This window comes from Rhineura floridana, chromosome 6, assembly GCF_030035675.1.
Source record: "Rhineura floridana isolate rRhiFlo1 chromosome 6, rRhiFlo1.hap2, whole genome shotgun sequence".
In the NCBI taxonomy this organism is placed as follows: Eukaryota; Metazoa; Chordata; class Lepidosauria; order Squamata; family Rhineuridae; genus Rhineura; species Rhineura floridana.
In genome coordinates, this window is record NC_084485.1 from 45996463 (window position 1) to 46020125 (window position 23663).

At 42.9% G+C, this 23663-nt stretch overlaps 1 protein-coding gene across 1 annotated transcript in view; it reads left to right on the top strand.

Moving 5' to 3' along the window:
• Window positions 1-152: 152 nt before the first annotated feature.
• The window catches only part of E2F1 (E2F transcription factor 1), a 42692-nt gene continuing 19181 nt past the window's right edge, over window positions 153-23663 (top strand). Inside the window, exons 1-5 of the mRNA XM_061631653.1 lie at window positions 153-1181; window positions 11271-11361; window positions 13322-13541; window positions 20498-20650; window positions 21742-21856. Of these exons, the coding sequence (XP_061487637.1) occupies window positions 954-1181; window positions 11271-11361; window positions 13322-13541; window positions 20498-20650; window positions 21742-21856 (807 nt within the window). The 5' untranslated portion in view covers window positions 153-953. The remainder of the gene's footprint in view (window positions 1182-11270; window positions 11362-13321; window positions 13542-20497; window positions 20651-21741; window positions 21857-23663) is intronic.

A 23663-nucleotide genomic window follows, 5' to 3' on the forward strand; every position in this document is an offset into this window, starting at 1 on the left:
CCTCTCGCCTTCTTTCTCTCTGATTGGCCAGGCTACGTTCCCCCTTCCGCAAACCCGGCCGTTGCCATTGGATGCCTGTCAGAACGTTTGCGCCGTCACCACGGCGCTCCGGCGGCCGCCAGATCGTAACCAACGAAGCGGCGGCGTGATGTATCAACCTCAAAGCGGCGTCCAATGAGGCGGCACCTCTCCTCCGAAGCCGAATGTTGATGTGGAGGATCTGACCAATAAGAGCTACGATACCCTGCTCGTGCTGCTTTCGCGGCAAAAAGGATTTGGCGCGCAAACGTGTGCGGGGCCGGGAGCAGCTGGGAACAATAACAGTGCCTTGAGCTGAGCTTGAGTAGATCAAAGGGGCTTGGCTGAGCGCTCTAGCGGAAAGACTCGGGGAGAAGAAGAAGGAGCCCGACTTGTGGGAGGTTAAGAGAAATCTAAGCGGAGCTGGGCAGGGCAGCTCAGCTAGGAAGTCGGCATTGACCCGCAAAGCGTGGGCGGAAGAGAGCCCTGTGTAACCCTCAGCCTTGCCTTCCCAGCGGCGCTCAGAGTCTTTGTGGGGGGATTCTCAGATGACCAGGAAAACAGCCTTGGTGCCCTCCGCTCTTGGCCTTGCCTCCTCCTTTCAACTTACGGCCCTGGCTGGCTGCACCTCCGCGGGACACCATTTCCCGGGCCTCTGGTCTTAAGGAGAATGGGGCGTGCTCGTGGCTTTCAGCCCTTGCCATCCGGTGTGTCCCTCCACCCCGGCGTCCAGGACGATGGTACTGCTCCCCTGATACGACTCTGATTCCCGGGAAGTCCTTTCAAGACGGGGGGGGGAAGAGATCTCTTGATTTCCTGCGGTGTGTGGGGGAAGGGAGGGAGAGGAGGGGGCAAGATCAGGCCTCCCCCCTTCCTCCTTCACCACCCCACTCTCGTCCAGGCTCCCGGGCATGTGAGTCCCGGCGTTTTGTATCATGTCTCTGGAGCGTCTGGGAGTGACTCAGAATGTGGCAGACCTGGAAGCCCTCTTGAGGGGAGCAGAGGCCATCCATGTGATGGAACAGCAGATCGTGATCATTTCCACCCCAGACCAGCTCCCCACGACCGAAGGAGAGAACGATACCGAACTGCTGCTGTTCGCCACTCCACAGCCTGCCAGATTGGAGACAGCAACGCAAAGGCCTCCTCTGGAACGTCCACCGGTAATGCCACAAGATTTCCCTGTTGTTGGTCTCTAGCAGGACGGGAGCAAAATGTGTTACATGTGTACAGCTAATATATATAATGCAATATAACCCTACGGAGACGGGCATATATATTATAGATGTCCTTTGTTTACCACAAAATTGTGCCTGAGCCTCTACAAGCTCTTCTTCAGGAATGCAAGGGGGGGCATGGTTCAAAAATATAAACATTCTTGTGAGCAAGGGAAATGTGGCACTCTTTAGATTTTACATTCAGAGTAACGGAACAAGTTATAATCTCCATAAAATGTTGTTGTTGTTGTTTTTACCCATATGCTGGGGAATAATGGTTAATTTCTCAGATTGCCCCACTGCCACAATTATTTTTTTTTAAAAAAAGATTCAGCTTGTTGATTCTGGCCAGAATAACTACCTAGCACATTCCTGCAGTGCTAAATAATATGAGAGTCATTAAACTAGAAGCCTTTCTAATCCCTTTCTGGCTTGGTATAGGACTTGAAGGACATTCCTACAGTTATATCTGTGAGCTGATACAATTTTCTTATAATCCCATGTGGCTTTGTAATGGCTTCCCCGATGCCTGTAATTACAGGAGGGTTGTGGGGAGAGTTTCAAAACTGTGACTGAAATAGTGCCTCTTAAACGTGGCATATGTAGCAATCTCATAAGAAGGGCAAAGAGAGTGCTCATGAAAACATGTGAAGAAATCATTAACTAGAAGGTCCAGTCTTCAGAATACTACATTGTAGGATTGAATCCTGCAGGACTCTTCTGCCTGTCCTAGATAGGTGGATTAAATTCTTCTAAATCTGGCTGCAGAACTTGCTGGATTGTGATGAGTTTCTTCTTTCCTTTCTGAGCAGCTGCCTGTAAATGTTAGTGAAGCAGTTTAACTTCCTGTTACAGGATGTCAAGGCCTGAGTTCTGTGCAATTTGTTCTTAACAAAGACAAATGTTTGGCTTCGATTATGTTAAGCAGTTGCTTTCCAAGGTATGCAATGCCCAGCCTGACATTACACAAAAGGAAAACCTATGGAAGGGAAAGCCGGTGGTGATAAGTTTGCCACTGCATGAAAAGAAAGTAAGCAGCAGTAACATTGTAACTCTTGCTTCTGTTATATCCACTAGTGCCTTTAAGTGAGAGAAAAGGTGAAGTATGTTGTGCCCCTAAGGATGGGCAGATCAGTCTTAATTCAAGTCCATTTCAACTTGGCATGGGCTCATACATGTCCATTTCTGCATTAATTGTTGCATTTCTTTTTCTAAAAAATCTGCACGAATATGCATGAAGATGCATATTTTATCACAAAACATATATTTAAACAATATTTTTATCTTAATGTAGGCATTTCCAAACTGGTGTTATCCTAAAATATCTTCTTTGAGCCATGAAGTAGCACAGAAGTGTGAAATCCGAAGGATAATTGCATTCTGATCCACACATTAACCTGAAAGGTGTGGATCAGATCACTTTGCATCAGTGTTCACAGAACATCTCAAACATCCCCATGTGCCCCATTATTCACATTAGGGGGCATGTGTGTTTACATACATTGTATGTACAGGAGATAATGTTAAAATTGCTCTATGACTAACGACTTTAGCACTGATTAACTGTGTTGTGTTTTCTTACCATTGTGCATACTGGAAAAATGAGACATGGATGCTGTGATAAAATGGGATAATTTAGGAATATTCATGCATGAAATTGTATAGTATTGTGTATAAAGAGGCAGATCTTCACAAGGTACTGGAGAAAGAGAGGATTTGCTATCTTTTTTTTAAAAAAATGGCAAATGCTGCCCACTTTTGGACTCTCACACCACAGGCTATTACTTGAACATGTGTTCTCTTGTTCTCTAGCTAAGAGTTTCCTTGTGCTTCATTATTTATAACATTGCTATTGACTGCTGTACCTTTGAGAGTTAGTGCTGAGGCATGACCAACCTGTTGGGTGTGATGTGTATACTGTACACTTATTGTCTCTGTTTTTAATATATAATATTGACCAATTCTAGCAAGCACTGAGATGCTGGTAAGAAGCTACAGGTCCTTTTCGAAAACTAAAGACAAAAGGAAATTTCAAGAATGTTGAATTTACTCTACTAATTTGCTGTGCTTATGTTCTGAGTGGAGGAGCAGCATTTGGCAAAGAGAATGCTTGGAAGAGGGAGTAGGGCTGTGCCTGTTGGCCCTGCCCCTGACACCCACATGTTCAGTGTGATGTCTGAAAAGGAGAGTCTACAAATGTACAGTTGTACTTCACTGCATATAAGTTTATGGAGGTATAACTATATATGTCAAGGCAGTCCTTTGCAGATATTGCTCTGAACCTGTGGGTCTTTTTTGGGGGGGGTGCACAGTGTCGGGCAGGACCAGCAGCCAGAGTCTCATGTCCTCCTCGATGTATATGTAGAGGATGAGCAATTAAAGTGTAAAGTGGCTGTTACAGGATTCAGTGCAGAGGGAAGCAGGGATTTCCCTCCCCAACTGAAAGGCCTGAACTTGCAAATATGGTCTCTTCCCCTACCTTGTCAGTTGGACTGGCTTGTTAGAGATTAAGTAATTTGATTTGGACACTTAAGGTCATCTATAATGAGACAGCTGCCAAGTAAAAAAAAGGAGCTATGATTGCCCTTTGCTATATTATGTGGGATTCTCCTGTAACTGTCCACTCTTGGAGAATTGAAGCTGCTGTTGAAGTTGGCCAGTTGAAGTGACTTGATGGTTGCAATCTGTGTTGCTCTTTCTCAGCAGGCAGAGGAAGGGAGGTGATGCTCACAAAGCTCTCTGCTAGTTTGACATCCTCCTCCCACAGAGGCCCTTTCTGTTGAGGGGCCTGCTGTAGGTGGCTGCTTTACATTCGATTCTTTGTTTTAACTGTAGGGTCTACTGTTTGGGTCGGGAATCTATAATGAGCTTTTACTTTGTGTTGTCTCATTGGGGTGCCTGTTCGGAGAAGGACCAAAGATGTCTGGTTTCCCCACCCTGTTGGTGTTGCTCCATGCAAGTCATGTAGTAGGTTTGAGGGCATGACCCTGTGGTCTTTGGAGGATGCCAGCACCTAAATTTCTCAGTTCCTGGCAGATGAGTGGTCTGTCATTTTGGGAAGGAAGGTTTTGTTTTTTTAAAAGGCTGTTTCTGACCAATTCTGGAATAAATATTTCAAATTCCAAGGTGCCTGGCTTTTAAGTTTTGGAGAGCCTTTTTAAAAGAGCATCTTTTAAATTTGCTGAAACTCGGATAAATAGGGGCCAGGGACCTTTCAGCTTTGCTCAAGCTGGAATCTCATGAACACTTCTATGTTAGGCTCTCTCTTTACCATGGGCTTGCCACAGAGTTAAAACATGGTGTTGTATTCAATGCTAGACCTGCTCAGAGTAGGCTCACTGAAATTAATGACTCTAAGTTAGTCATGTCCATTAACATCAATAGATCTACTCTGGATAGGACTAGTATTGGATGCAACATGTGGTATTGTAATTGATTTGATGTACCTTGTGTTTTTTCCTGAGCTGCCTTCCAGATGTCACCGTTGGTAACATCGTTTGATGTCTACCCACTTTTCCTTCTTCTTTTTTTTCAATTAATTTTTATTCAAATTTTCAAAACCAAAACAATACAAAAAGAAAAAACACAAATTAATAACTAATACAATAAAAAAAGGAAAAAAAACTATTGACTTCCGATTTGTCGTAGTTCAGCTAGAAGTCTATAATATATAACAAACCTGTCTCTTAATAGATTATAAAATCACCTTCCTCCAGCGGTAATCTTAGTTGGTATCAAATCTCATTAACATCATATCATTTTATTCTTCCACAAAAAGTCAAAGAGAAGTTTCCAATCCTTGAGATATATGTCCATCAATTTTTTTCTAGATAGACATGTCAATTAATCCAACTCATCAAGTCTACTAAGTCCAGTAATTTCAAATCGCTCTTCTTCCATTATCCGTGTTGGTTCCATCTTCCATCTTTACGCACTCAATAGTCTTGCTGTCATATTCATATAATAAGAGTCTGATAGGAATTTCCTTTATCACAGATATTTCCTTGCCATCAATTCCGAACGTATCACTGAAGTCTTGTTGCAAAGCCGCATCTCTGTTCCTCTTTTTTACAGAATACACTAGCACATCTCTTGAAGGTTTTTCCATTGACACAAAACAGGGATTAATTCTGTTAACTTTCTCCATTTCAAGTTCCATCAAATCCTTCCAGTCCAAGAATTTTTTTGAACCGATAATATCTTTATCTCCAATCTCTTCATCAATTCCTTCAGGGACAGCGCTGAGTTCCAAACCATAATATTTGTCTCCAGGGTCCATCACAGCCAGGAAATCCAAATCTTTTTCCAAGTCCATATTTAATCCAATCTCCATAGTTTGAACCTTGCCTTTAATTTTTCTTTCATCCTTTTTTGGTTTTCCAGATCTATCTTTATTCTCCTTTCTCATAGAATCCTGAATTTCTTTCAGCTCCTGTCTCATTTCGGCAAAATCAATTTTCAACGCTTGTCTGTTATTTCTCAGTTCTTGTTTTGTTAGCTTAATCCCATTCATTATTTTCTGAAACATATCTAAAGATAAAGTCCCTTCTTGTACATCCATGATCTCAACCATCTTCTTAATTGTCATTCTTAAAACCAAAGGAACAAAACTCCTTCAATTTTCAATGTCCCAAGCAAAGAACAGTTTATTTCTTTATCCAGTTAGAAAGGAGTTAATCTTTCAAACCAACTGACGTCACACTCTAGACAGCACGGACTTCCTTATCTCTTATATGTCCAGAAGTGCAAAAACAGCTTTAGTTCACAGCATCCAAATAACTAGTAGCAGAAAGAATGAGCAGATTCGTCAAAAAAAAAAAGAAAGAAAAAAGTAGACCGGAAAAAATAGTCCCAGACATATATTACTCAAAAGTCTTATAAATCAAAAAATTTTAATTCTCTTCCAATCAGAAACCCCACATCCGTTTGTAATCTTTATAATGCTGATTTCCATGCCAGCTTTTTGCAATAATAAAAAAAGATAGGCTATTTTTATTTTCTTCCCCTTAGTTCCGTGAATAAAAGAGAAGGTTATGACTCACCCAGGGTCTCTTAATTGCTGGTTCTTTGACAAATCTCTTTAGCTGTATAGATAACAAAATAATGAGCGTAGACAGGAGAATGCTTGCCTGTTAATCCGTTTTTCTTTAAAGAAAAAAAAAGGCTCACTTAATCAGCTGAGCTAGCTAGAAATCCTAGCTCCGTCCGAGCTGCTGGAAGACCTTCTTTCACAGACAATTCTAATGAATTCCAGTCTCCAACAAACACAACAAAGCTATGTGGGAAATCTCTACGTTTCTTCCTTATCCGGAAGAAATTATCCCCAGTCAAAAAGCCCTTCTGACTGGTTTTAAAACTGAAAAAGTTTCATCCAAGACGGGAGCCCGTCTCAGAGGCAGCACCGGCGGAGCGATCCTCCTGGGAAGTTCCCCACTTTTCCTTCTAAAAAGAAGCGCAAAGCTAACATCATACAAAAGCAAATGCCATCACTATGAACATAGCAAGTTGTCTTATACTGAGTCAGACCATGGGTCCATCTAGCTCAGTATTGTCTACACTGACTGGCAGTGGCTCTCCAGGGTTTCAGACGGGACATTCCCAGCCCTTCTGGAGTTGCCAGGGATTGAATTTGGGACCTTCAACATGCAAGGCAGATGCTCTAACACTGAGCTATGGCCCTTCGAATGAAACATTTTCTAGCAATGCAATTAATAATCAATACAAAATCCTTAAACAATATATTGGAAAACAGCTAAGGGATGGTAAATAAATCCACATTTTGGCCCAAAATGCACACTTATAAGCACACTCTAGCAGCTGCTTTACAAAAGCATTTAGAAGAAACATTAAAGATAGGAAATCCACCCTAAAGGCAGTGGAAGCCAAGCAAACTATTCACAGCCATTTAATACAGTAATAGCCCAGGATATATTACCAAAAAAAAGATCACCATACCCCCAAACCTTGTACCAACCCTGTGCTCTCACTGAAAGGTTAATACAGAGGCAGCAAAAGAGAAGGCAACATACACTACTCTCATGCCAAACTGTCAGTGGTTGTTACTTTATAACCCAGCCTGGAGAACCCTCACAACAGTGACACAAGACACCAACTTCTTTGGGTTATGGGGCAGCACAGCAGTCTCAGCCACTCACCAGGCTTGATATTTCAGACATGTTACCTTAAATGGCTGAAAAACTGCAGCTGTCAGGCTATGCGTATTGAACACCTTCACAGGACCAGATTCCACTTGAATCTTTATTACAAGGGGCTACTACCAACAAACAATATACACACCTCTCATTTGTAGAGGGAGGAGCAGAGCCTGTGATGCCACATGCACAACCCTCCTCCAGGGCTGAGGATGTATGTCTACTATCTCACCTAATGCATGTGTATTAGGTAGACATTCCTATTCAGTGGCACTTACCATGGGATATAATTATGCATAGCTTCCCGTCCCAAGTGTCTCATGAAGCTCCTACACCCCATGCTCTTCAACTGCTTATGCTCTGGCAGTGGTGGTGTACATGTTCATCTGTTGTTGCTTTTTATGAGCATGGAAATACTATGGCTGCTGCAGTCTAGGAAGGGATCACCTGGATACATCATTTAATTATGGCCTACATGTGCCAATGTTGAAAGGAATGGGAAAATATATTCCCAGGATCAACAAGCTCACCAGATAACATTAAACAGCAAAATTTCTTGGGACTGAATTAAAAATTATGCGTTGACTGCTCCCTCATCGTATGCACCAGTTCCAACCCTTGCCCCATTTAAAAGGCACTCTTGGCATCACATGTGAAGGCATCCATAGGGCATGTCTGCTTTCCAGATCTAAACTGGTTTAATTGTTATAGTTTTCTACTCAGGGCCCCTAGAAATTCTGATTTTATGGCACGGCAAAGAATTTCTAATTTATGCCAGATTTAAAGTACTTGTACTATAGTGATTCATTCAGACATGTCTAACAATTCTCCCTGGAACATTTTTAACATGCTATGAGATCTTCTGCAGTAGCTTTAAAAAACTCAAGAGTATTTACCTGCACGATGCATGAGCATATACTATCTTAAGTAAATAGCACCCTCATCCCATCACCTTCCTCCCTCTGATTCTACTGCTGCCTCTTGTCTTAGGTGCTGAGAAGAGGTAGCCTGTTTCTTCTCTGAGTAATTGGACAAGTGGGACCAGTGGAATTTGACCTGGTAGTTGCTTCAGATTTTGGGGCTGCCAGGTGAGATTTTCCAGTGTTGCTTCTCCTAGCCAACAAGCAACTAAACATACTGCTCATAATGTAAAAGTTTCAGGCTTTCAGCATTGGTGCAAGGCTTCCCACAGTTGCCTCCCATAGTTAAAGGGAAGAAAGCAATGAGACCAACCCTGGATGGTAAAATGGAACAATTTGTACATGCAAATCTTCAGGCTGAGTTCAGGCTTGGAGATGTTGGCATGTTTACATCTGGGGAAAGAATTGCATTTCTGTTCTTGTGGGGTGCTTTTCAGCAAACATCGGATTTTTTAAAAAAAAGTTAGATAGGGATATGATTTTACTATGCTTTGTATGCTTCAGTCATTAGCAAATAATGCAGATGACATTTTATTTTTAAAACATTGGCTGTCAAGCGTGGCTTGTTAACTGTCCACAGGCAGTGAGTATTTCCTTATCCATCCTTTCAGAAGAAGCAAAAATGCCTCCTGACAGCAGTTTGCCTAGGCTAGCCCTTGCTTTGCTCTCCAGCTGTTGTGATCTCTGGGAATCAGTCAGCTTGAGGATGGGATTTTGCTGTGTAGTGACCTAGGAGAACTGCTTGAAGAAACCAGTGTGGCAAATTGTACACAAAATAAAATAATTAGGGTCTGAACGGCATGGAGAAATTGTTCTGTCCTGATGGCTGCAGACTGGCAACCCATTTCAGTCTAATATGCTACTTTATCATCCTTTTAATTGTTAGGAGCATAAGAAGAGCCTGCTGGATCAGGGGATGAGGCCAATGGCCCATCTAGTCCAGCATCTTGTTCTCACAGTAGCCAACCAAATGCCTATGGGAAGCCCACAAAAAGGACAAGAGTACTCTTCTTGTGGCTTCTAGAACCTGGTATTCTTCAGAAGCATACTGCCTCTGATTGTAGAGGCAGAGCACAGCCATTGTGGCTAGTAGCCATTGATAGCGTTATCCTCCATGAATTTGTCTAATCCTCTTTTAAAGCCATCCAAGTTGGTGACCATCACTGCCTCTTGTAGGACCAAATTCCACAGTTTAACTATACACTGCTTGAAGAAGTACTTTCTTTTGTCTGTACTGAACCTTCCAACATTCAGCTTCATTGAATGTCCATGAGTTCTAGAGTTATAAGAGAGGGAGAATGGCTTTTTTCTGTCCACTTTCTTCATGCAATGAGTACTTTTAGACATTTCTATCATGTCACCTCCGACTTGCCTTTTCTCTAGCCTAAAAAGCCCCAAATGCTGCAATCTTTCCTTGTAAGGAGTTGTTCCATCTCCTTGATCATTTTGGTTGCCCTTTTCTGATTAGCTCCTCCTCTTGGTCTGTTTTCTACCTATTCCTGCTGCCTGAATCAACAATTTTTCATGGTAGTGGTCATTCATTGGAGTTTCTCTTCTCTCCTGACCAATTTCCATCTACGTTACCTAATAACTTAATGTAGTTGACTTGGAAAAACATGGCACACATGTGGAATGTTACTCTGTGATAACTTAATTATTTGCTGCAATTATGTGTCTGAATCACTGATGAGAGAGAACATGGCTTGTTGCTTCTAGCACTTCTTGGATTTTCAGTTAGAAATGGCCACCCTACCACCTCTTCTACTATGGTGGATAACTTTTGGTCCTCCAGATGTTGTTGGACTCCAGCTCCCAGCAGCCGCAGCTAGCATGTGCAATGGTCAGGAATTGGGAAGTTGTAGTTCAACAACATTTGGAGGGTTAACATTCCCTAGCCCTGCTCTCTACTTGTATGAATTCTGTTCTGTTATTATTAAGCAGTGTGTAAGGCTGGAGCAACTGCTTTCCTTCATTAAAACATGCCATCCAATCCAGTTAATATGAAAATAGTTCTCAGACTGGGATTTTCAAGCAAACATACTGCAATTCTGCTATCCTTAGTGGAGTTCTTCTTTATACAAAAAGGCATGTGTCTTTTCAGTTTGTCCATTACTGGCCAACTTCATGGAGATTTGCTGTTTGTAGAACTGTCCAGTGGATGATACTGGTTGGCTTTTACTAGGCCAGCACTTAGGGCCTCTGTGATGAAAGTCATCTTATTTCCCATCTTTTTCAGATTTAGCAGTTTGTGTTGAGCAGTGACATATCATTGGAATTTAGAACCATTGAAATAGTTCATGAGACCTGCAGAATATATCCTGTCCTTATTCCACACCTTGTAAGGAAGTTGCATTGAAGGAAGAGTTAAAATACTGTGCATGAGCAGTGAATAGTTAAGATGGCTTCCTAAGCTATCTCTTCATTTGTACAAGAATAGCTGCCTTGTTTGTGGATGGATCTCTTTGGTATGCAAACTTCTTGTCTATGAATAAACTAGCAATTCCAATTGCACAAATTCTTCACCCTTCACATTACTTTCTCCTAAAGATTTAGACTGTTTCAGTGATGTCTTAAGGCTATATCTGCAAATGCAGAGAAATTACCTTTTCTGGCCCTGTACCACTTCAAATGGCAGGTGGGAGAATCTCATAAGACCACCAAAGGCCTTTCTAATCCAGCATCCTGTTTCCCACAGTGACCAACCGGATGTCATTGGGAACTTCACAGGGAAGACAGGAGGGTAATAGCCCTCTTCCACTGATGTTCCCCAGCAACCCTTAGTTCAGATTGGTAATTCGTACTGCCTTTGAACCTGGAGGTAGCGCATAGCCATAGAGATCTAGTCCTCTTTTTAAAAGTATTCCTGGATTCTTTGTTGCTTCACAAGCTCCTTGTTTCATCGCAGAGCGGAAATGAAGCTGTTGCTGTCTCCCAATCTCTTACAAGCCTCTCTTCTTTTCCAGGTAAAACGAAAACTGAACTTGGAGACTGACCACCAGTACATTGCAGAGAGTGTTCAAGCATCCAGAGGAAAAGCAAAACACCCTGTCAAAGGTGCTAGTGACCAAAAGGGAGCTCTGCTGCTTTAATTACTCCACAGTGCTTTCAAGGGTCCTTGTCCCAGTAACTAAATCGGGCAAGATTCCCTGCTGATAGGGCAATCTGAGCCTTGAAGAAGAGCGTCTCAGGGCAGGCTGCAATTGCTGAAGCAGGGAGTCTTTCCGATAACCTCCTTCAGTCTCTGCTTGCTTGTTAACCCAAGGGGCCTTTGACGCTTTCCCAGTTGGCACACCGGTTGTCTCATGCAAAAGAGTGATAAAAGCTCTCAGCTGTTAGAGCACGTTCTGGCTTCTTTATGTTGGACAATATGCGGGGCCAGCGGCGACATGTGCAAAGGTTTGCTGGAGGACCACCAACTTCTGCCATTGTGCCATGGAACCCATGGAAGGGGATTTGGTGCCTTTCCTGGAGGGTGTTGTGAAGAGGCAGGGAGGTTGGTACTCCAGACTGTGAAGGAACAATACCACATGGTCTGAGGTCACAGCCCGGGGCCCCTGCCAGTACCTCATGACCTCTTCCAGTAAGGATGTCAGGTCCCCCTCTCCTGTTCAGGTTACTCACTGGTACATAGGAAGCTGCCTTATACAGAGTCAGACCACTGGGTCATGGTCAGCATTGTCTGCTCTCCACTGGTAGTGGCTCTCCACGGTTTTATGCAGGGAACATTCCCAGCCAGTGTGGCTGGTGGCTCCATGTCAGTACTTTGGACAGCTCCATGAAAGTTCAGGCTAAGACCTGGAGCAGATTCCACTGCCATACTGACATGGAGCCACCAGCTGCCACTGTTCCTAGCCCTATGTGGAAATGCTGGAGATTGGACCTAGGACCTGTATGCCAAGCAGATGCTCTACAACGGAGCTACTGTTCTTCCCCTGTCTGGTAGTCGCCATCCCTGTCCCCACCCCCAGTTAAAAAGCAAGCCATGACTAAAGGAACTGAATAGCCGAATGAACCACTGCTATGCAGTGCGTTATATATTCTTGTAATCATGAGCTTGGTACATCATATAGGGGGTTAAATTTAAAATTATTTATATTTTATTTTATTTATATATAAAAGTGCAAAGACAATGAGATGAACAGAGATGAAAGGAGCACTACAGAAGAAATGGAGTCAGGGGAGAAGAGTGAACTGACGAAACTATGTCATTGTAAAAATGTGAAAATCCTAATAGAGTAACATTTACCAAAGCTGATATTTGGCAGCAGATCTAGAATCCTATAAATCTAGGCATTCTTGTTTAATTTCAAAAGAGCAAGTTTTTGTCCCTAAAAAGCTGCAAAGGTGTGTTGGCAGTGGCAGGTGAAATCTCGGAAGCTGGAGGGAAACTGAGCAGGATGCTCTTGGGGGCTGCAAAACTCTTTGCTTGCTTTACCTAATAAAGTATTCTGCTCCTCCCAGCAACAGAAAGAGGAAGAGACCTGTCAAAATAAATTTGAATCCATCGTCGGGGCTTCTTTCAGTTCTGTTCAATCAGAATAGGGTTTGACAGAGCAAGCCATCCCCCCCAAAAAAACCCAACAAATAACTTGGTTTTTTTTCTCAATCGAGTTCCAAAATTTCAAGACTAGACTTACTACTGTTGATTTTTATGATGCAGCACAATGGTTCTGAAAATAATTGCCTCCCCCCCCCCATCACCATGATCCCCTTTATCTTGCACTGCAACACCCTTGAGCAATGGGTGAGTCTTGCTGGAGGCCTCTTTGAGAAGCCACAATTTCTCTTTTCCCTGCTTGGTGTCTGGGATAACAATTGCAGAATTCAAGGCAGCAGGGAGGGTGAGAGGTACTTAGTTTAAATTCTGAGCTGAAGAGCAACAACTTAGGGAAATGCTACTTGATTGTTCAGCTTGTGATGCTCAGCTGCATCACCAAAGTTTGTGTTCCGAGCCAGGCAATGAGGAACCTTCATCAACATTGCTAGTTGTAATGAAGTCATCATTGATCCCCAGGGGTGAAGTCTCCTGGAGAGAAATCCCGCTATGAAACCTCTCTGAATCTGACCACCAAGCGTTTCCTGGAGCTGCTGAGCCAATCGCCTGATGGTGTTGTGGATCTCAACTGGGCTGCAGAGGTGTTGAAAGTGCAGAAGAGGCGGATCTATGACATCACAAATGTCTTGGAGGGTATCCAGCTGATCACCAAGAAGTCCAAGAACCATATCCAGTGGCTGTAAGTAGAATGTCACTTGCGCTTTGCTGACAAGTCTGTTGCTCCAATCAGATAGTACTGGTTTTTAAAACTGCTCGTGTCCTTAGAAAGTAACAAAGCTCTTTTGCATATGCCTGCAGGAGACTTGCTTGGCTGTCCTTTCTGAATGCCTCTCTTAGGAGAGAAGCCTTGCTTGGCTGTCCTTTCTGAATGCCTCTCTTAGGAGAGAAGCCTCTGTCTTCACTTCTGTTATGTAAAAAGATGATTGGAATGGATGAGGCTTTCTGTGTTACACAATATTAATAAAGGGGAGGTTGGAAGATAAGAGTGATAACTGTATTAAGTCCGGTACAGCCGTATTGCTTCTTTTGTTACTCATTCTCATTTACATTCTTCCATGAGGGAATTTGTGACCATCGCTATATGTGGAGTGACTGGCTTAACAAAACATCTATCAAGACAACTTGAACGTTGTGCCAGAAAAGCTGAATTCTGCCATCTGTGTAACCTAAGAAATCAAATGTGTATAGGTTTACTGAATGTGCATAAGATGCTCTGTGTGTCGTAGGAAAGAGCAAAATGACTATACTTTCCCCCCCACCCCTTTGATGTGGTGAATATTTGAGTGTGTAGAAATGGTAGCATAAAAAGCATGCCAGCTTCATGCTAGGACTGGCATATATCCGATGTTAGGTTGTAGACTGCTTCAAGAAGCGTTCCTGTGAACAGCAACTAATGTTGGAAGCAGATCTCTCAAGACATAGGACTAGATTACATGCAAGTGCCATATAATGTTCATTTTGCATTTTCTAGGAGTCTCAGTGTGGCAACACCTGTGCTTTGGAACTCCTTCCCTGTTAATATCAGGCACCTTTGCTCTGTTGTTTTAGATGGTTGCTAAAAACTTTATTTCAGCAAGCCTATGCAGACACAATTTAGTTATATACTTGTGATTAACTTTTTAAAAACTTCTCCCGATTGTGAAACTGTGGTGTAATGATAATTAGGAATATAGGAAGCTGCCTTATGCCAAGTCAGACTACTGGTCCATCTAGCTCGGTATTGTGTCTACACTGACTGCCAGCTCTCCAGGATTTCAGAGAGGGTTTTCTCCCAGTCCTATCTAGGGATTCTGGGGACTGAAGCTGGGACCTTCTGCATGCAAGGAGATGCTCTAACCACTGAATTATGGCCTTTACCAAAAAGATGGGGTACCAGATACCTTGCTGCTTAGGGGTGTAGGAAGTTGCCTTGTACTGAGTCAGATGCCCTAGTCTATCTAGCTCAGTATTGTCTGCACCAGGGGTTCCCCAACTGTGATCCATGGACCACCAGTCATCCCCGAGCTTCTTTCAGGAGATATGTGGCATGTCCACCTTAAATATTCAGTGTATACCTGAGGACTGGAAAGTGGCCAATGTAATGCCAAACTTTAAAAGGGATTCAGGGGGGATCCTGGAAATTACAGGCTGGTTAGTTTAATGTCTGTCCTGAGAAAACGGGTAGAAAGTATCAATAAAGATAAAATAAACAAACATATAGAAGAGCAAGCCTTACTGAAGGAAAATTAGCATGGCTTCCGCAAGGGTAAATCATGTCTCGCTAGCCTATTTAGAGTTCTTTGAGAGTGTCAACAAGCATATAGATAGAGGTGATCTGGTTGACACAGTGCACTTGGACTTTCAAAAAGATCTTGACAAAGTACCTCAACAAAGATTCCTGAGGAATTGGATTTTTGACCATGTTGCTGCTCAAGACAGGGCAGCTATTGCTGTTGCACAAGTTTTTCCTTGGTATCTCCAAATTAAGGGTAATCATGCAAGATCTTACTATTTTGAGGTTCTGACTTCTGCTCAGCTCCAAAGAACATTTACAGAATTTAGGTTTCAACAAATGGCCTCTGCTTATCTTGAAGGGAGATACCTTAGAATTCCAGTTACAGAACAGAAATGTATTTGTGGGTGCAACCAGACTGAAGATATAATTCATTACCTGCTGTACTGTTTTGCATTTGGATCCCAGGGAAAAAAATTGTCACATTATCCTGATGTTCTCAGATCGAATGCCCCAAGAAGTGGTAGTGGAACCCTTAGCCAATAAATATTTCTATATTGCGTATTTGATAGCCCAGTTTGCATTGACAGCCAGGAAGGCATATTATAAAAAAATTACCTTTAAGATATGAGTATCCAACTTTTTTAATGGATGGTAATAACAGGCTGTTTTTAACAGTTTTGATATATTTTATGACATTTTAATGAGACCGTTCTATGAGAGAGTCATTTAATAATTATTTGTAAATGTTGTTAAGGCTGTACATAATAAAGTTATTTGATTCAAGTAAGCTTAGCAGACGTTGAATAAGAGGAGATCAGGAACTGGTTAAGTAGCAGGGAACAGAGTAGAAACAAATGGACAATTCTCCCAGTGGAGGGCTGTAGAAAGTGTTCCCCAAGGATCTGTATTAGGATCTGCACTGCTTAACTTGTTCATAAATGATCTAGAGTTAGGGATGAGCAATGAGGTGGCCACATTTGCTGATGATACTAAATTGTTCAGGGTTGCTAAAAGAAAAAGGAATTGCAAAGAGCTCTGAAAGGACTCTCTACACTAAGTGAATGGGAGGTAAAATGGCAAATGCAATTCAATGTAAACAAGTGTAAAGTTACGCATATTGGAGCAAAAAATCTTGATTTCGCATTTACACTCCTGGGGTTTGAACTAGCAGTGAGTGATCAGGAATTAGACCTTGGGGTCATAGTGAATAGCTTGATGAAGATGTTCCAGTGTGTGGCAGCTGTGAAAAAGGCAAACTCCATGCTAGGGATCATTAGGAAATTATTATTTATTACATTTGTATACCGCCCCATAGCTGAAGCTCTCTGGGTGGTTTACAACAATTAAAAACATTAAAAGCAAATATACAAATTTAAAAACACTTTAAAAAAACAATTTAAAAACACATGCTGAAATGCCTGGGAGATGAGGAAAATCTTGACCTGGTGCCAAAAAGATAACAGTGTTGGCACCAGGCACACCTCGTCACAAAGATCATTCCATAATTTGGGGGCCATCACTGAGAAAGCCCTCTCCCTTGTTGCCATCCTCCCAGCTTTCCTTGGAGTAGGCACCCGGAGGAGGGCCTTGGATGTTGAGCGTAGTGTACGGGTGGGTTCATGTTGGGAGAGGCGTTCCATCAGGTATAGTGGTCCCAAACCATGTAAGGCTTTATAGGTTAAAACCAGTACTCTGAATCAAGCTCGGAAACATACAGGCAGCCAATGCAAGCAGGCCAGAATCGGTTTTATATATCCGAACCGTCTGGTCTCTGTTACCAGTCTGGTGCTGCATTTTGCACAAGCTGCAGTTTCCAAACCATCTTCAAAGGCAGCCCCACGTAGATTGCATTGCAGTAATCTAACTTGGAGGTTACCAGAGCATGCACATCTGAAGCCAGGTTATCCCTGTCCAGATAAGGGCGTAGCTGGGCCACCAATCGAAGTTGGTAGAAGGCACTCCGTGCCACCGAGGCTACCTGAGCCTCAAGTGACAGAGATGGTTCTAGAAGAACCCCTAAGCTACGAACATGCTCCGTCAGGGGGAGTGCAACCCCATCCAGAACAGGTTGAACATCCACCATCTGGTCAGAAGAACCACCCACTAGCAGCATCTCAGTCTTGTCTGGATTGAGCCTCAGTTTATTAGCCCTCATCCAGTCCATTGTCGCAGCCAGGCACTGGTTCAGCACATTGACAGCCTCACCTGAAGAAGATGAAAAGGAGAAATAGAGCTGCGTGTCATCAGCATACTGATGGCAACACACTCCAAAGCTCTGGATGACTGCACCCAATGGTTTCATGTAGATGTTGAACAGCATGGGGGACAGAACTGACCCCTGCGGAACCCCATACTGGAGAGTCCAGGGTACCAAGCAATGTTCCCCAAGCACCACTTTCTGGAGCCGACCCGCCAAGTAGGAGCGAAACCACCGCCATACAGTACCTCCCACTCCCAACTCAGCCAGTCTTCCCAGAAGGATACCATGGTCTATGGTATCAAAAGCCACTGAGAGAGCAAGGAGAATCAACAGAGTCACACTCCCCCTGTCTCTCTCCCGACAGAGGTCATCATACAGGGCGACCAAGGCTGTTTCCGTGCCAAAACCAGGCTTGAAACCTGACTGAAATGGATCCAGATAATCGGTCTCATCCAAGAGTGTCTGGAGCTGGCCTGCCACCACTCATTCAAGGACCTTGCCCAGGAATGGAACATTTGCCACCAGCCTATAATCATTAAGATTTTCTGTGTCCATGGAGGGTCTCTTCCCTCTCATAACTCATGGACATCCAACAAAACTGAATATTGGAAGATTCAGGACAGACAAAATAAAGTACTTCTTCACATAGTGTATACATGTAGATAAACTATTGAATTTGGTCCCACAAGAGGCAGTGACAGCCACCAATTTAGATGGATTTAAAAGAGGATTAGGCAAATTCATGGAGGAAAAGGCTATTAATGGCTGCTAACCAAGATGGCTGTGCCCTGCCTCCATAGTTGGAGGCAGTATGTTTCCAAATGCCAGTTACTGGAAACCTCAGAAGAGGAGAATGCTCTTTGCACTCAGGTCCTCTTTGTGGGTTTCCCATGGGCAAACTGGTTGGCTACTGTGAGACCAGGATGCTGGACTGATTCAACAGGCTTGTGTTCTTAGACCCATTTCATGTCTATTAACCAGGGCTGTGGAATCGGTATGTCAAACCTTCGACTCCCCTATTTTTCTACTATCTGACTCCGACTCCTTCATAAATGGCAAATGTATATTAATGTATTAATATAAATAAATTAATATTCATATTAATTTTATTTTGAAGTCAGAGTCAGTACATTTCTACCAACTCCGACTCCACCCAAAATTGCTTCCGACTCCACAGCCCTGCTCTTAACTTCAATAGGGCTGCTCTGAGTTGGACTAGCCCTGAATGATCCATTGATTTTTAATTGTATTTTATTCCTTTATGTCTTACACAATCATTATTATTTACCCGTCCTTCATGAGCAGGTCCCAGGGTAGTTTACAATAATTTAAATTCAATATTAAAAACAATTAAAATAAATTGCAGTCAGTGGAATAGAGTGGGTCCTGAAAACACACATCTGAGGTGTCAAAGGCCAAGGTAAAGAGCTGCATCTTCAGCATACTTCACGCATTCTATGAAATGTAAATTGTAATTCAATAAAATACAATATGAGAACTAAAAGAACCAGTAATAGTGCAATTTAAAATCATACAGCATCTAGCAACGCGCACTGCAGTTGCTAGAACAGACAGAAAAATCATTAAGCGGTCCGCTGAGACCCTCAGCAGTTTTCAAGTGCTCCGTGGGGAAAACGTTTGGGAATCACTGATCTACACTGACTAGCAGGGTTTCAGACAGGGAGACTCTCCCGGCCCTACCTGGAGATGACAGGGATTGAACCTGGGCCCTTCTGCATTCAAGGCAGATTCTCTGCTGCTGAACTTCAGCCCTTCCCTTTCACTAACTGTTTTATTTACATCGCTTAGAGGGTGTTTTTTTAAAAAATATAAACCGTTTGTATTTTTTTCCTAAAAAAATAAAATGCTTCATTAGAAAGCTCATCAGGGTTTTTGTCTTTTTGTTTAATAACAGACACAGGTGTGTGTGTTTCCTGATTTTCATTGGGACTGCAGAACATAGGGAGGGAAGGTTTGGCCCACACACCCCAGTGTTGCCTTTACCCTTAGAGGGGAAAGCTCCAATTGTCGCCAAGTTTCTGAGGCCAAGAGCGGTGCTGGGTTAGACTTTTGTCATGATCATGGCAGGGAGGCAAAAGGTAACCATCCCCTTACTATATGCTGTGACCCTGATGAAAATCAGGGACCCCCACTCCTATTATTAAATAAACCCTGACATGCTTCCTAATGATGTATTTGGTGTCTTACATGTAGTTTGGCCTGTAGTTAAGATAAAGGTAAGATCTTGAAACTGTGCTGCAGGACTTCTGTCTCCAGCTGAGTTGCAAAATAGCGGAATGGTTGTGCGCCTGTGTCTTGCCTCTTCATTGAATTGAGTTGTGTTGCTGGCAATCTGGGATGGAGTCAAGGAACTTCTAATTTTGGCATCCTGAGTCTTACAATTGCAGTGATCCTTAGGCAGATAGATGGGGCGGTTCTCTGCAAAGACCATAGGATTTGCTACCTTTATGGTGATCTGTTGGCAGTAATTTCTGCCAGGTAATAGCAACATGCTTGGAGGATAGCAAAGCCTTATTCAAGCTTCAAACCCGGAAAAGAAGCCCTTGCATAACATTCTATCCGTTGCAACAAAAAAGGCTATGCTTGCTAGATAATCATACACCTTTGAACCTACCTTGCAGCAGCTGTTGTTTGTAAGATTTCTTGTCCAGGGTTTTGGGCCAGCAACTATAACTGGGAAAAAATACTTTGTAACCAAGAAGCATCTGTCCTTCACCATGCCTGTGCATTTGCCAAGTGCTTAGCAAGGATCTATTTAGTTGGTTACAAGGCAATAGATGTAAATGGGAGCTTGCTCCACAAATACCTTGGGTAGATCCCCACTGTGTCCTCTTATGATATAATTGCTGCTTGTTATGAGCACATGCTGTGAGCATTCACCATCCTCAGATGACTAGCAGATGAAAATTTGTGTTTCCATCTGTCAAAGTCTGAATTGCCACAAATAGACTACTCCTTTATGCTCAAATGGAGCTACTCCAGTGTTGGCCCAATGTGACATAGATGTTGCTACACCATAAAACTTCGAATCTGCGTACCTGGACATTCACTAACCTTGTGTTGAATCAGTGTTGCCTTCATGGGGACATGCAAAATGTTGTATGTTCCTCTTCTTAATATATACCTTGGTGCTCGGAGTCACCAAGTCACTGATGTTCATGAAAGAGACTGCTCCATCTTGACTTTTTCTCTTTCCTAGGGGTAGCCGGGCTGCTGTGGGGAGTACCAGCAAGAGCCAGGGGTTGGTGAAGGAACTCCAGGATCTTCAGGCAGCAGAACAGCAACTGGACAATCTCATCCAGATGTGCACTACTCAGTTCAAGCTCCTCACGGAGGACCCTGAGAACAAGCAATATCCTTCTGTTGAAGATGGAGGTGGGATTGGGTGGTTTTGGCAGGCCAGAGGATGCAAAGTGAATTCATAGCAGCAGATCCTCAGCATTAGCCACGAGCACCAAAGTATCTTCTTCCAAAGAGGTAGTTGCACTCCTGACATTCCAGGACTGGGTGTTGGTGTTCTAATTTGTACTTCCCCACCCTGTGAGCTAATGGAAAATCCCTACCTGGCTGCTGGTTAAGGCTGGGTATTGTCAGTGGAGTGGGGAACTGTGTGAGAGAGAGGAGAATGGTGTTGAATCAGTCCAATGCTGCTTGTTGATTTTTGCCTGGCAGGTCTGTAGCTGAACCTGTTCCTGATAATGAAACATAGATTGCACCCTCTGTGATGGGTGCATTGCCTTAAATGTGCCTCAACCATCACATTTCATTCCGTTTCAGTGTAATCTTTCAGTTCAGCCCCATTAAAATTGGACTGGGAGGGAAGTGGCTCATTGCCACACATCCCACATTTTATTTTTTTGTGGGCGATTTTCCTTCAGGATGCCTGCAACCCCCATTCTCCTCAGGATTAAGTTGATGGGCTTGCCAGCAACTTTGAATCATCCAGATGAGATCCCAGAAAGGTGTGGAGCAGAAAATTGCCCCCACCCCAAAAGTGTTAACATTATGCTCCAAGAAACTGTTCAGTTAACAAGCAATTGATTATAATGGAGCACAACACCTGTGTGGAGCCATTATAATGGTGAAACAATTAGGAAACTGCATAGATGCACCCCAGAATTAATCCGGTGATGCTGATGCATAGATGCACAATACCCATGTACTGACTTTTTCCCCTATAACAATAGCAAATTATTTTGCTGTGTGGCAAAGGTGTATGTGCCATATCACACTAAAGCAATTATCTCATTTCCCATCTTCTCTGCAATGACTGGTTGTTCAAAGATATAAGTTCCGTATCCAGTAGAATAGTGATAGAGGTTAGTGTGTCTTTTTTTACTGACAACTAGTGATTTGAGCCTGGTAACTTGTCCAGGTGGTTCTGTAGTTTTGTGCCTTGGAGCGTAGCCTGTCATTCTTCTGGCAAAACTTGACTGAGCACACCTCAGCTTATGTGACATGTCAAGATCTGCGCAGCATTGCAGACCCCTCCGAGCAACTGGTGATGGTGATCAAAGCCCCCCAGGAGACGCAGATGCAAGTCTCTGACCCAACAGAGGTAATTCTTCCTGGTTCCCAGAATTTCTGTGGCCATACAGGGCATGGAATGTTTTCTATATACCAACTCCTACCAGCTGTGCTGGTCACCCCTTATGCAGTAGTAAGTGATGCCTGATCTAGCTCTAGCCAATCCTGAACTGATGACATGGCTAGGAAATCCAGCCATTAAGAATCATAGACCAGGAGGCAATCACAAGTGATCCAGTCCAGCTTGGCTATCCAAGACAAGATTCCCCATGCTGCCTATTGATCCCATTCAATTCATCTCCAATGGATAGATCTCCTTCTGAAAAGTGTAGGAAGCAAATACCCTCTCCAATATATTCTTGCACAACTGGGAATAGTTTGCTTTAATAAACTAAATAGGTCGTCCAGATGCATACTATATAGAAGGAGCTGAGTGGTTGGCCAATAGCTTCACTTAGGCTGGATCAACTGGATGATTATGGTGAACAAGAATGAAAACCCACCCACCCACCCATTGAGCCTTACCAAGAGAAAATGGTTGCCTTCTAGAATAAGGCACTCCATGCAGTGTTCTGTCTGTAGCCTTCCAAATACAGTTGGTGAGCTAAAGGAAGAGATCCACTGCCATAGCAGGCAGAGTGCTGGTGCAGGTGAACTGATGCTACCCATTTTGGGGGTTAGGTCCTGTGGAGAAAGGGACTGCCTGATTACTTGGCTTTCTGAGCAGTTTACATGAAAGCCATAAAATAATAAAACCAAACACTACCTTTAAATGTCTGCTGAAACAAGAAAGTTTTAATCATGCACCTGAAGTTCAACAAGGAGGGTGCCTATCTGATCTCTGTTGGGAGGAAGTTCTACAGGCTTGGGCCTCCACCACCCTGGGAGCATGACTTCTAGTCATTACATTGACACTGTCTTCAAAAAGAGCTTGTTAGGTCCATCTATACATTCTTGAGAGAGGGCTGCTGCCCATTTTGCTCTGTTTACAAAGGTAGTTTTTTGAACTAGTGAAGTCCACAGAGCTGCTTACACACTGTCTTCACTGGAGGGCTGCAGAACTTTGAGAAAAGGCCACAGTAAAAATCCACTTCATCTTCTGGAAGCAGAGAGCAGAAACAGATAAGGAGCCATCTGCTTTCTGGTAGCAGCTGACCCAAGCAAGCGAGAAAAGCCACAAGCCACAGAGATGTCGATGAACTCCTTCCCATGCAATGCTAAAACTAGGTTATGTCACCCATATGGAGTGATCAAACTGGAGGGAGTGTCCAAATAAGTTCAATTGAGTGGAAATTCCCAACATGCTTTTTAATTTTTTTATTTTACAAATCTAACAAGAAAAGAAGGGGGGGAATAAAAACACCGCCAATTGACATTAAGTTAGGATAAAATGTTCTTATTAAACATATTGATTAATTTTTTAAATTAATAATTCCAGAAACACAGATATAATACGTTAGAAAGAAACAGAACACTATAGATTCAAAGTCAAAGTAGCAAACTTATTAAGAACACTGAAAAACCATATTCAGCTCTTGAGGATAAATCATGTACTCTACTGTAATCCACAAATTTACTCCATTTTAAAATAAAAGATCTTGACCAAAATTTTGCTCTCTACCTCTAATATGATCATTTTGACATGATTACATAATATGTCGATTAATATAAGCAGTCCCAAATGGCATTGATGAGAGGAAAAGCAATGCATTCAAACATAGAAAGGGCAGTGAGCTCTTCAGACCACTCTGTAGTAGTGGCTAGTAAGTGTTTGTCCTTCGAGGCTTGTAATAGAAGGCTCTGCCTCAATAAGGGCTCACCGGATCCACTCTTGTTGT